Below are 14,185 nucleotides of genomic sequence, written 5' to 3'. Positions count from 1 at the left end.
AAGATTAGCCTGAGGACCCCTGATCTGCCAGATTCTCTCCTTACGTCCTAGAGTTCTTAGTTTCCTAAGGCAGAGGTTCTAAGCCCATTTGAGAATTACATGGAAGCTAGAAGTGCTGCCCCCAGGCAAAGTGTCTATGCCCCAGGAATATTCCCCAAATTCCATGTACCATTACAGGATTCCTAGATCTCTGAGGCCCATGAACAGGGTTATCTATTTAAGAACCTGAATTCTGAAGAAGACCCACTATCTGATATGATAAAAAGCATCATAATGGTGATTATGTTAAAAGTGATCATAAAAGTCACTTGGCATAGAATCAGTGACTAAATGGTAGTTGTGTTATTATGCATAATTATAATAATAGAAAGGACATTTACCTAACCTTGCTCCGTGCCAGACCAGGGCACGTTGCATGAGTGAGGTCCTCGTTTCTTGTGACTAAACTTAGGACACAGGTATCATGTTTTATTCCTATCTCCCAGATGATGAAAATGATACTCAGGTCGCTGAGCTAGGAGGCAATGGAGCAGGAATGTAAACGCAGGTGTGGCAGCTTCTGGAACCAGCATTCTTGACTGTTGCATACTCTCTGCATATGTGACCACCGTGCACCGAACCACTTTAGGTCATCACTGCACACTTAACGGTGGCCTTTTTCCCTGCTGCTTGTGTAACCGGGCTCCACTCACGTAACCACTATCCCGGCCCCTCCAGCCCTGCCGGGACGGCGCACCTAGACACACAGGTGCAGGAGGGAGAAAACAGTAGAAGAAATGCAGATCGACCTCGAGAAAGGCATTGGGGATCCGCGGAAGGGGTTAATTTTCCTCTTCTCGCAGACCTCAAATCTATCCAAATTCAAGGTCTTTCTCCGTTTTACTCCATCACTCACGTAGGAGTGTAAGACAGTGGTTCCCAAACCTGCTTCCCTGGGAACCCAATGTGTCTATTTTATAAGACACAGTTTTAAGGGTTTTTTTTTCCCTCTTATTTCTCCCTTAAATGTTTTGGGGTTTTTTTTTTTTCCTCTCAAATTCTTGGCAACAGTTACCCTGGGAAGTATTTATATGAAACAAGATAATTTAGCAAGAGGCTCAATTCTTTCATCCATCCATCCCTCATTTGGTCACCCAACAAGTATTTATTAGGCCTTTCTCTGTGGAGCACTTGTTGCCGGAGAGATCTGGACGTGGGCTACCGTATTTACACCAGCAGCCTGTTTGCTTCCCGGGTATGTGCGCCGTGCTTTATGCTTCATAACATGTGAGGGTAGAGTAGTAGCTGGTCCTTTATCCCTGTGTGTATTTTATTTTAACCTGCTTAAATAAACCTGACTCTCTTAAAAATGTTCTTCATATAGCTAGATGATTTCCATTTACTGGCCATGCAGAGACCTTCACATACAGTCTATTCACTTGGGCATTTTTTCCACCAACCATAATGATCCAAATTCTTAGAATGAAGTATGAGTACGGCCGCATCGCATGATGGTCTGGGAAGAGCTGGGTGATTTCCAAAAGAATGTCCGCATACCCAAGTTTGAGAAGGCAGTTGATTGTGTGGGAAAGCCCTCGGGATGGGACTCACACAGGTCTCGACTCAAATCCCGGCTCGGCTGCTTCCTAACTGCAGCTGTGGGCAAGCCAAGCCACGATTCTGTGCCTTCTGCTCTTCACCTGTAAAATGAGACCCTAAAAATCACACCACCCTCAATGTGTTTTTGTGAGTATAAAGGTAATGTCAAATGCTTGGCACATAATAAGCGAATAAACGGGAGTGGTGTTATCACTAATAATGACAATGGTAGTCTCATTAATATTACATTTCCCCTGTCAAGTTCAACTGGGTGGGCCTGCTTCAATTCCCAAGCAGTCTTTCATCCCAAACCCATCTCCTTTTGCCATGGGATAGTGTTTTTTAAAAAAAAAATCCCTGGAGCCTGCCCCAATTATAAAAGGAGATAAGTTGACTTCATTTAACTGCAGCCCAAGCATTTGAATTTAATTGAATGAGAAATAATTATTCCTGAAGAGCAGAGGTTTTTGAGGTTCTGTGAAGCGATATAAGATATGTATCTCATTACATTAGACCTTGGCAAACATACTTTTAATAATCAGCTGCTACTTAACATAACTTCCTCCTCCTATTAAATTTCCAGCAGGAACTATGGACATGAAGTATTGGGGAAAGAAGGGGGGCTGAACTGCCGATTAATTATTTAAAAAGTGATTTATTTACCAAGGTGAGCCATTTGCAAATTCAATAATAAATCTATTAAGGAGTAGTTAACCTCTATAACTGTTTTAAATAATCAATTGGTGTTTGGGTAACGGTGGAGCCTCTCTCTCATTAGGTCGCCATTAACTCATTTGAGGCACTTAATCTGAAGTGTGACCACATCAGCCATGAGGTGGTAATTAGGTATTCGCCATGGGTCCTTCATCCTCCAAGGAACTGGGTCCTTTTTCCCTGGCTGCAGCAGCCCTGGTTGGGGGGCTTGGGGCATCCTGGGTCCTCTAATACCCACCTCTGTGCACGCTCCCCACAGTGCCTCCCGTGACAAAGACTTAACGCCACCACCTTCCTCCAGGGGGAAGAAGAAAAAGAAGAAATCCACCCGGAAGAAGAGAAGGAGGTGAGCGTCCTAAAGGGGGGTGAGATCTTGAAGATGGGGGAAAGGACAAAATAGGGGTCAAATGGGTTTCAGAGTCAAACAGTGACTCCCCCTGGGTTCGAATCCCCACTCTGCCTCTTAACTAGCTGTGTGACCTTAAGCAAGACCCTTCACCTCTCTGTGCCTGTTTCCACTTGTCACTAAAATAGTGATAATACCTACCTCCTGGCGTTTTGTGAGAATCAGATAAGAGAAAAATGGATGTGGGAGGCGCTGTCAATGTCTGGCACATTGTAAATGACCAGTGAATCAGCATTATCAAGGCCATGGATATTATTTTTTTTTTTTTGAGAACATAGCACTGTGGAGGGCTATGCTCTAAGCACTGTGATCTCCATGATGTCTTTCACCTTTGACCACGATTTACCAAACACTATTGTTCCCACTTCAGAGATGAGAAAAGAAGGGCACAGAGAAGGGGTGACAGAATTTACAGGGATCCCAGGCTCCTCGGTTGATTCTGCTACTCCCAGCTAGCAGGTGAATGCCAGCGATAACGAACGGACTTCATATTTTTTTTGCCAGCAACAGACCCTTATGTACCCCATGGATTTTCTTCTATGTACGATTCCTTTTATTCTTTTTAAATTTAAAATATTTCCAGATTTTCTTCTAAGCGGCCACTCGCTAGACTAAAATAACATCCGGTATCCCAGACCCAGATGGTGGGTTGAAAATCACACCTAACCTCGGAGGCAGTGTTTGAAGAAGCCTGCAGGGGGCAGCAGAGAGCAGTATCTGGATGACCTGGGCCCCAGTTCCAGATTTTCTGGGTTCTTGCCACCTCCACCCCCCTTTAGCCTGGTTCGAGGCCCAAAAAAGGCCATATGTTGTAGGGTGAGGGGATGCATTGGTGCAAGCGGCTTGAGGTTCCTGATTGTAGAGGTGGGCAGAACATTTGAAAGAAGAAAGTCAGGCTTCACTAATTCAGTTGTTCATTCAATAAAGGTCCACTGAGCATGTGTTTGGGGACAGGTGCTGTGTTCCCTAAGAGTCAGGTTCTCAACCCTGTGTTCCCCCCCCCCCCGGATTTGTTCTGTTTGACCTGCAAGGTGTTCTTTTGTCTTTTTAATTGGTGGCCAACATTAAAAAACACATGAAGATGTGTTTTCTGTGGACTTCTACTGAAAAGGCAGGTGTTCCAGAAGCCCAGGGCTGCATTCCCACACGAGATCTTCAGCTGATCTGAGAAGCAGTTGCTCTCTGGTTCGCCATGGTCCCCACCGTTCCCTATTGTCTCGCACCCAGCCTGCTCTCTGTTGGCATCCTCACCTGTTTCAACCTTAGTATTTTGTCACTGGGGAAATAAGAGACCCAGAGATGGGCGGTGACATGCCCAAGGTGACTTCATGAGTTAGGGGTACAGTCAAGTTTGGAACTCGGGTCACTTGAATCTCAGTCTTGAGTCATAGTCATAATCATGGTCCTGGGGTGACTCTGTTTCTTGGGGAACCCCCACGGCCTGATGAGGTCCCCTTCCGGGGCTCGATCTTACCAGGGAGCTAGGGTAAGGCAGAAGAGAGACCTAAAGTATCTGAGAGGAGGGGCATAGCTGAGGGGGTGGTGGGGAGAAGAGCAGACTCAAAATATTTGGCCTGACCAGGAGGGATGATAAAGGGATTGAGAGCAAGGCCCTGGTCATCAATTTGAACCTCGGCTCATCCACTTCCTAGCTGTGTGTCTTTGGGCAAGTCACTTTACCTCTCTGAACCTCCCTTTCCTTGTCGGGAAAAGGAAGGTAGCCATCATGCCTGGCTAAGAAGCATGTGGAAAGATGAAGTGAGATAATGCCTATAAAACACAGGGAGATATTGAAAAAAAAATGTAAGTCTGATTATAGCAAATCAGTAAATGCAAGTACTGATAATATCAGGATTAATATGATCCTTGTGTGTGAGACCCTGTGTGGGGGCTGGAGAAGAGTCTCTGAAGCCAGCCCTGGTCTTTAAGGAGCTCCCACTGACGGTGTGTTCTCCCCCCACAGGTCCCCGTCATATAGTCCATCGCCTGTCAAGAAAAAGAAGAAGAAAGGCTCCAAAAAACATAAGCGACACAGGTATTGTCCTTCTGCCTTGGCAAACAGGGACACCCTGGGTGGGCTGGGGGTTGGGGTGAGAGTGGGGGGCGCCAAAAGTTCACTGGTGATAAGCTTATCATTTCACTTATGTAAGATACTCATCTGTGTGTTGGTATCTCCTTTTCCTTGTATAACTTGAAACTCTAGTTGCAAAGACCCGAGGCCCCCTAAAGCTAACTCTGGCCTGAAGGGGGTTTGCTTGATGATAAGGAGACAGGAATGTCTCAGGGACCAGCCAGGCTCGGTGAGGATCTAGAACCAAGGAGTGGAGAGCTGGTAGCACCCCAAGCAGGATACACAGTCCCTGTTCCACATGGGGAGACCCGGCTGCACCCTGTGCCCGTCCCTCTGTGCAGCCGGCCCAGCCTCAAGAAGACACTGCAGCTCTCTGTCTTGTTTGTGCCTCATTCCAAATTCCCAAGGAAGGGCTTCTGTGGTCAGTCCAACTTGTCCTAGAGGCTGGGATTGTGTAAACGTGGCTTCTGGGATTGTCCACCCCTGTGGACAGTAGTTAAGGGGCATTGTGAACTGGACGCACATTCCAAAGGTGCTTAACTACACACACGTGTGTGTGGGTATGGGGGGAAAGTACTGGAAGGACATACACCAGAGGACTCAGATCTGTGGTTCATGGGGCAAGTCAACATTTTATAATTGGGAGATTATGCAGTAAAAAACAATCAAGTTTTCCAGTTCCTCTGTAAAATCAGCAGCTGTCTTCACTGGACCAGTTTTCCCACAGGAAGCCATCAGCGAGGCTGAGGGGTTGCGGTGCACGTAGACAGAGCTTGGGTGCTGGGCTGTGCTACAGCCCCCCTCGTTGACAAGCCCGCTGGGCCCCTGGGGGCAGGCAGTGTGAAATTCCCCGCATAAGCTGCTTGCTGTGTTTGGCTGTGGATGACAGGGAAAGAGCGGTGTGTGTCCTCTCTTTGCTCAGCCCTCTCTTCCAATCTCCCTGCATTGGTGCTGGATTACTTGTGCCATTAGACAATCACAGTGGAACAAAATGTAAGGGCTCATTTGGGTTTTCCCCCTGCCTCTCACCCCTGCTCCAAAGTTGCCCCACAGTGGCTTCTTCCCAGCCAGGGGTGTGGTCACGTCTCAGCCCTTATTGCCAGAATGGTCTCAACTCAGTTTGGTTTCCCCTGCCATGTCCACCGCCTGCCCAGACCTTTCGACTGATGCTGAGTCTGTGCTCACACAAGACGTGGGCAAGCAGATGAGCCAGAGATTGTTCATTTGGTGTTAGAAGCCTTTCCCCTGTGGAGGCAGTGGCCTTCCCCTGACGGAGACTGCCATCCTGTCACCTTCCTGTGCTGACCGATCTGTCCCAGTTTGGGGGACTTTTCCATAACCAGGTCTTGGAAGTCAAGTGGCTTCTCATTCAAAGGTTTCGCCTCATGAAAAAGAGACTGTTCCAGAAGGTTAGAAACAGGCTTTTTCTGCGAGCCTCAGCCAGCCCAGGAGGTGGAGGTAGAGAGGGAAGGAGGCCCATAAATGTGAGATTAGGAGGGGGAGATACTGCTGTTGATCCTTTCCAAAGCACCTGCCGAGCACCGCCATCCTTCTGGCCCAGCTTCTCCAAGCTCTTGAGACGTTGGGTTAATGATAGTTGAGTTTTTTTGAGATAGGAGCTAGCGGTGAGGGTGCATAGATTTTTCTTTTTCTCCCCTCAATTAGCATGGGTTCAGGGCTAACAACAACAAAAAATCCCATTTTCACATCTTATTTATTGAATACCCAATATGTGTCATGAATGAGGAATGTGGGCCCTGGGAACAGAGCAGTGACCAAAATCCAGCCCTTGCCCTGGAGTTGCTCACATTCTGGTCGGGGAGGTGGATAATAATATGCAGAGGTGTGTACTATAAGGCTAAGCTCAGAAGCTCACCGAAGCTTGCAGGAGCAGAGAGCTGGCACCCGACCAGCCCAAGGGGCTCAGAAAATGCTACAAGGAGGTGATATCGGAGTGGAACTCTGAAGAATCCGCAGGAGTTACATGGGTAAAGCTGTGTGACCTTGGGCAACTTAACTAACTTCTCGGAGCCTCAGTGTTTTTAAGTGGTTGTTAGAACCGCGCAGGGTTTGGGTAAAGACTGAGTGAGACTGTGTGTGAGAGGCTTAGCACAAAGCCTGGTGCCCAGTGAGCGTTCCGCCTATGGGAGCTGGTTGTGCCTGAGGAGGAGGACGGTGATGAAGAATCCACCAGTAACTCTGGGAACCAAACAGGGGGCTTCAGAGGGAAGGGGGGTGGGGGATGGGCTAGGCCGGTGGTGGGTATTAAGGAGGGCACGTGTTGTAATGAGCACTGGGTGTTATACGCAAACAATGAATCATGGAGCACTACAGCAAAAACTAATGATGTACTGTATGCTGACTAAAAAAAAAAAAAAAATACATGTAAACTAATGGGGAAAAAAAAAAGAATCCACCAGTAGGAAGAGAAAGGTGAAGGTGAGACTGGAGGTCAGGGAGGAGGCAGAGTACTCCCGATGGCCCCCACATTCACCCCCGTCCGAGACAGGCTCACAGACAATTTGGGGTAAGGACTGAAGCATTGGTCATTTTGACGGGAAATTCAAAATGCAAACCAGTGTCTCCCATATGGTCTTGATCGTCTTTGAAATCTGTGAGGGGGTCCCCATCGACCCCCACGTAGCAGGATCACAAATGCAACGATGGGTTTGTCCCAAGAAAACAAACCTCAGCTCACCTATGTGTATTGTCTTCTCCCTCCATCCCTTCCTTCCTTCCTCCCTCCCTCCTCACTCCCTTCCCTCCCTCCCTCTCTTCCTTTTAATTCCTTTAATCAGGTCGTTCTCCAAGAAGAGAAGGCACAGGTAAGAATCTTTTCGCCTCTGGCTGCTTGCTTCTCTTTCCTGCTTTCGTAAGAAGGTTTTAGGCAGCTTCTGGGGTGTGCTCTTGGGCACGCCCCCTTCATCTTCCTAGGCCTCAGGTTCCTCCAAGATGAAGGCCTTGGGCTGGTTTCCCTGAGAGTTCCCAGCCAGCTTTTGACTTTGGCTGCTCCTCGACCAGCCCCCGCCAATGCCCCTCCCTGGAAAGTCTCACTACCCTGGTCAGAGTCCATTCTTTTTGGCCCTCGTTGAAATCCTGGATTGGGGCATGTTGGGAAACCTCAGCCCCGCCCCCCCCAATCCCGCCAAAGCCTCCCCAGATCCTACTAGCCAGGGGACAGAAGCCCAGTCCGACTACTCTGGAAACACTAAGTGAGCACAAATAGAGCTGTCGCCCACAGGGTCCTCGCTATATTGGATCCTGCGCTGAGCCCCTACTCTGTGCGTGTGTGTTGAATCTCCGCTGATCTCCCTCATAACCTGGTACAGTGGATATGTGTTTATTATCCCCATTTTACAGATGAAGAAACTGAGATTCAGGCAGGAGATGTGACAGGCGTGTCCACAGACACAGTCAGGTGGCAGTCAAAATTCAAGCCCAGATCCGGCAGACAGAGGATCGGGACACCCTACTGTGGCGCCTTAAGTAACAGCCACATCCAGAGCAGTTGGCAGAATGCAGAGTCCTTCTGTTTATCTAGTTACCAGGTAGAGAGCACTTACCAATGGCATCTACCCCCTCAGCCCAGCAGCCTGAGCAGTGGCCCCACTGCACGGTCAAGGAAACCAGGTCTTCCAGAGGACAGGTAACTTGCCTCGTGTCACGCAGCGGCTAAGAGGCAGAGCTGGGGTGTGAACTTGGATCTCTCAATGAGGTCCCGGGCTCCGCCATTGCCCAGGCGGAGTCTCAAATGTGCAGAGAAACCGCACAGCCAACGTCAAGGTGCCATTGCAGTTGGACAAGGTGGATGAGGGGTTCCCCTCCTCCAGGACCTAGGCCTGTCATGCATTCTTGGTGACCCTCTGAAGCCAATACTACCAAATAGCATTCACTCTCTGGGGCCTGTCGTTGGTAATGCTGGGACCCCGACTCATCACTGTCCATTGGACCCATGCCCCAACCCTCTGACTTAAAAAAACAAAAACCAAAACCGGATAGTTAAATACCCATGGGCAGAACGTTTCTGCACCTGCCAAGCTTCGTGAAGCCTCAGAGTATCTCCCTGCATGTTCCATTCTTTTCTCTTACAAACTGACTGAACATTAGTCAACAGCAACTCTGGGGATCCACGGTCTGGGGCCACATCCCAGCTCCCCTGTGTGACCCTGGCCAAGCTGCTCATTCTAGCTGAGGCTCAGTTTCCACATCTGTAAAATAACTACCTGTTAAACAAGCCTCTCCCCACAGGTTGCAGGGAGAATAAAGTAAGCTTGCTGACAAAAAGTATCTAGCAGGGTGGTCACTTCTAAGAAGTCCTCGGAAAGTGGCAGGTATCACCTTCATTTACCACTGTGCTTATTAAGCTGCCAAAGCTGGCCGTGGCCCCCAGTGCACCCCATTCTCAGTCCGTGTGTGGGTCCACGTCTGTAGCTGCACCTGCTGGGTGCAAAGTCAGCATCTCTGGTCTTGGAAATGATTAGCGTCTGTTCCCAGTGTGCCCAGATCTGGTGGCCACTGTGTGTTAAGCATTTTAACGACTTCTTTTTATCTGTAACTGGAATTTTGCATCTTTCAATTAATTGGCCATTTCTCCTTTAGCTCCTCCAGCCCAAAAAGCAAAAGGAGGGATGAGAAGAGGCACAAAAAACAGTAAGTAGAGACCACCTGGAACATTCTCTTCAGTTTGGGGAGGTGGGGAGCCTGGCCTCTTAACAGCTGGAGTGTTGGAGTTGCCAAATAGGGAGAGGGAGAAGGGAGTGGGCGAGAGGAGCAGAGGCAGGGAGAGGCAGAACCGTGCAACGAACCGCAGTTGTGGGTCTGGTATGTGAGAGTATGCGATGTGTGTGTGCATGACCGTGAACATCGTGCATCTGTGTGCCTGGCGGGCACCGTGTGTATATTTTCCTGAAGGATGTCTAGGTGTAGCGTGCACCTTGTTTGTAGATCTCCGTACATTCTTCCATCCTGCAGACACCTGTGTGACCGTGGGTACGCCCATGTGCAGTAGGGGTCGTGGGTGTGGTATGTGTGTGTTCACACGAGTGCATCCTGTAGGCTCCTGCTTATGTGTGCATGGAGGTGCTAATTTTCTGCACGCTGCGTGTGCGCTGCTTACTTATCTGTGGGCATTGCGCATCGGGAGGGTGGGTGCGGGCTGGCTTTTCCCCGTGCACACAGGAGTGCCGTGAGTGGTGATGGGGGCATGATCACGTACGAGCGCAGGCGTGAGTGTGCATGTGAGTCTGAGCCTTGGCTGCTGGGGCTTCCGTCATGGAGATGGCAGTGAAGCTCCTACCCCTGGTCTCGGGGCCCCAGCTGGTTCATGGTTTATGGCTGGTAGTAGAAATTCAAATCAGCTAGTGCTGCCTACAGAGTTCAGTTCCCAGACAAATTAAAAGTAAATGCAGTTACAACCCACCTACTTTATACCCTGCAAATGTTAGTGCATGTGTTTTCCAATCAACTCATATTTTATCTCCCGCCAAGAAGCTTCTAAAGTGAGGATCAAAGGCAATAGGATGAAAGGCGGTTGGCTGTTGGGGAGGGAAAAGAGGAGGCAGGGATGCAGAGGGAGGGCACCCGCTTTGCTGCCCAAAGGGTCACTTCATCCAAGGTCAGTGCAAAGGAGGACATTTGAGCCACCCCACGGGGGGCCTGGGGAATGCTCCAGAAGGAAGCAGTAGAGCTTGAATTAATTAGTTCAGGGAACAACTTCCCGATCATCAAGCTTGTTCAGTGAGTCAAAAGGCAATTATTGGTCATATGTATTGAGTGTGTGTTCACGCTAAGTGCAGACAGAGTTCATATGCCGAGACCTCTGCATCACTGATCCAGTGGGGCTGCGGTATAGACAGAGCCAGGGGATCGACTCAGACCCGGAGAACATGGGCAGGATGGAGGGAGGCGGGCAGGCGGATCACCACTGACGCAGAGACTGCCTACTCGAGGGCAGCAAGCTGGCCACCCTCCCCAGTGCCAAGAGCTGGAGGAGTCCCAGAAATGGCTCGGTACGCAAGCCAAAAGACAAGAGTCAGGGGAGGGAAAAGCAAGGAAAACAAGGCACTGCTATAGGATAAAGGATGGTTCTTCTGGCCAAGTCCCGGGGTCAGGGCCGCTTCTAAAACAGGGATCACTCCTGGGATTCAACATCCCTTCATAAGGCCCTAGCACATGGCAGGCCCTGGGCTTGGCCCAAGGGCAGAGATGAGCCAGATATTCTTCTGGACTCCAGGAGCTCACAGTTCCCAGCGGAACACAGAAGCAGACACGGGACAGGTCACAGAGCAGCGGGGACCAAGGGGAGCCCAGAGCGCCTTGGCCGCGAGCAGGGGCGTCCTACAGGCGGAAGTGTCTAGACGGAGGGTAGGGATGGAGGTAACCATTCCAGGCTGCAGGTTAGGCAAGTGGTTTAAACTCGGTGCCTCAGTTTCTTCATTTGGGAAATAAGAGAACCTACTTCATAGGTTGCTGAGAGGAAGAGATGGGTCCATTTAAGAAAAATACTTAGGCTGTGGTGCCTGGCGGGCAGTATGTGTTAGATACGGGCTACCTGTCACCATCACCGTCACAAGGACATCGTGAACTGGGACATAAGCGAGCCAGAATACGAGCCATTCAAACTTGCTTGAGTCCGCCCAGCCAGGGCAGGAGAGGTCACGCAAGGAAGCTAGAGCGTTTTGCAGGGGCTGACTCCTCGGGGTGCTTGGGGTTCAAGAGGAGAGTGCAGATTTGATGTGAGGGCAATGGGAAGAAGGTTGCAAACAGGGAAGGAGTATGGTCTGATGATCACAATAAGAATCCCTGAGTCCTTTGTTGGGATAAGCAGGCTGCCTCCCAATAGAGCCCTCTCTAACTCCCACTGGCTTCCCACCTTGACCCAAACCACTGACATTCCTTGTACCTCCTCAGTGACCACTGCCTCTGCTGCTACTACTTCTGAGTCCTTTATTTATCATTTAGGGGGAATTGAAGTAATCTGTAATAATACTGTTATTAGCGGTAGTGGTAGTTGTTTTTAATTGTGGTTAGAATTTTTGTTGGCCAGTGATGTTTATAACTCTGAAAGTAGGCTTTTGACTCTAAGTGAAGAATCCAGACTTAATTTTCCAGGTCTGAGGTTATAAATTGGCAGCCCAAAGGCCTCATTTACTCTGCAAATGTGTTTTCTTCTCCCCCAGTGTCTTTACAAAAAAAAAAAAAAAAATCCATTTAAAAGAAAAATATTAAAAAATTTTTTAAAAACATTAAAAAAATCTGTATTTCTACATTCACTTGAAAAATTAGAAGATCCAGCAGCACACCAATATTCTGGAGGCCCACAGCCACTTCTTTCTTTAGCTCTCGCCTGACTGACTCACACATTGTGGTAGCTGAGATTGAGACTCCTGCTTTCAGGGGGAGAGAGGTGACTCGTGGAGGTGACACTCCTGTCCACGTGTACTCTGCATCAGGGCTGCCTCGGCAGGGTGGGAGTCTGACACCCAGGCCGGCTCCTCCAGAGGAAACCTTGCCATTTACTCGTGCTCTGTACGGCAGGCTGGAGCCCCCAAACACCCAGGGGAAGAGCTGGGGTGATGCGGGGTGGGGGGCAGATAGGGGGAGATGCCTAACTCTGGAGGGCCAGTGACTTGGATGCAAAAAGATGGTGTGTGTCACAAGATTAAAATCTCTCTCTCCCCCATCCCCTTCTCCCCCTCTTCCTTGCTTCCCGTCACCCCCTCCAAGATCACGAAGCCGGCCCCGAAAATCTCATCGTCACCGTCATCACCATTATCCTTCACGATCCCAGAGCTCCGAGTCCCGCTCCTCAAGCTGTGAGAGCAGGTAACCCCTTCAACCTGGGGGAGTCTCCCCGCCCAGCCACTGCCCCGGGGGGCAGCCCCTACCTGGCTCTGTCAGCAACCCCTGTAGAGAAAAGGAACTAGTTGCCTCCATGTCTAGGAACAACAGTAGTGGTGTGTGTACACGTGTGCTTCCTCGTGCCCACCCCTGCCGTCACCACCATGCCGGGCCCTCTCCCTGGATCAATGACACGATCCCCTCTACCGCCCTATGAAGTAGCTACTGTTGCTCTGCCCCATTGTACAGATGAGGACACTGAGGCACAGGGAGGTTAAGGACCTTGTTCGTCGCGTAGTTACTAAGTGACAGAGCTAGGACTGAACTGGGGAGTCTGGCTCTGGACTTGGCCCTCTCACTAAGGATTGCTCTAAGCACAGAGAGGCTGAGCAACCTATGAAAGGCCACACAGCACTAAGTACCGAGTTCTGAGGCCCTTCCAAGTCCGGTTTCTCCTAACCTGGACCCGCTCTGGGCTGACACATAAGCTGTGCCAGTCGGAGAAGGCAGAGGAGCGCTCTCTCGTGGGCAAGAAGAACAAGAACAAAGAGTGGGACTTCGTGGGTGCTGGTGTTTGAAACCGTTGCTGTCCAGCAAACTCACTAAGGCCAGCTTCCAGATGTCAGAGGCTGCTTTATCCTTCCTCACGTGTGTCCCACACACCTGGCTACGAGTTCATGTCGCCCAAGGAGATTTAAAAATGCCACTGTCCTGGTCCCACCGCATCCCAGTTAAACCAGTGTCTGGAGGAAGGAGGAGGAGAGGGGACATATTTGTTGAAGTCCTACTTGGTGCTACAGTTTCAAATACATTTTCTCTCTTGATCATCCCAAGAACACGATGAGCTAGCCCGGGGCTGCCCTTTGCAGTCACCTGGGAAAATTTCTAAAATACCGATTCCTGGATGCTACTCTCCAGGCGTTCTGATGTCGTTCAGATGAGGCGGGGCTGGGGCGGCAAGATTTTTAAATCTTCGCCCGTGATGCCAGTGTGGAGCCAAGCATGAGAAGCATCTGAGGAAGAGGAAAACGTCCCTGCCGCGTGCTGCTATCACCCGTAGGCCTCGGTGTTCCCACTGGAGACCAACAGCTGTAAGGAGCGTTGGCATCAGGCAAGGTTGCTCTGTGACCCTAAGTGATCAAGACAGAAACAAGACCCCGCGGTAGTCAGGTCAGAGCCCTGATGACACACGAACTTCGTCCAAAACACACAAGTGATCCAGCGTCTGTCTGTTCTGGCCGACACGAGGGGCTGCTGTTTTCTTACCAGCTGGAGCTTTGGCCTTGGCCTAGGCTCCAATGAGAGTCTCACCTCCACTTAATGCCAGTATCCAATCCAGACAAAGCCCCAGTTCCTTACAGGTTCCTTAAAGTCACCTGCCACCCGCCCGTAATCAGCTCGTTCCAACACTCTCCTACGGAGACGTTCCCCACTTCTGTGGCGCGCGCTACCTCGCTGCAAGGAGCCGGACACACGCTGATTCGGCCACAGGCGTGCTGCCGCCGCCCTTTGTCTGGAGGGTATCGGCTCACTGAGCTCAGCTGCACTACTGATGTTGTCAAACTGAGAAAACTGCA

At 50.0% G+C, this 14,185-nt stretch overlaps 1 protein-coding gene across 1 annotated transcript in view; it reads left to right on the top strand.

The window, feature by feature from the left end:
• The window catches only part of SRRM4 (serine/arginine repetitive matrix 4), a 140,956-nt gene that overhangs the window by 105,826 nt on the left and 20,945 nt on the right, over nucleotides 1-14,185 (top strand). The window contains exons 3-7 of the mRNA XM_040619861.1: nucleotides 2,552-2,638; nucleotides 4,662-4,733; nucleotides 7,568-7,594; nucleotides 9,369-9,419; nucleotides 12,495-12,593. Of these exons, the coding sequence (XP_040475795.1) occupies nucleotides 2,552-2,638; nucleotides 4,662-4,733; nucleotides 7,568-7,594; nucleotides 9,369-9,419; nucleotides 12,495-12,593 (336 nt within the window). The remainder of the gene's footprint in view (nucleotides 1-2,551; nucleotides 2,639-4,661; nucleotides 4,734-7,567; nucleotides 7,595-9,368; nucleotides 9,420-12,494; nucleotides 12,594-14,185) is intronic.

The sequence above is a fragment of the Ursus maritimus genome, unplaced genomic scaffold (genome assembly GCF_017311325.1).
Source record: "Ursus maritimus isolate PB19 unplaced genomic scaffold, ASM1731132v1 scaffold_33, whole genome shotgun sequence".
Lineage (NCBI taxonomy): Eukaryota > Metazoa > Chordata > Mammalia > Carnivora > Ursidae > Ursus > Ursus maritimus.
This window is presented reverse-complemented; position numbering and strand designations above follow the sequence as displayed.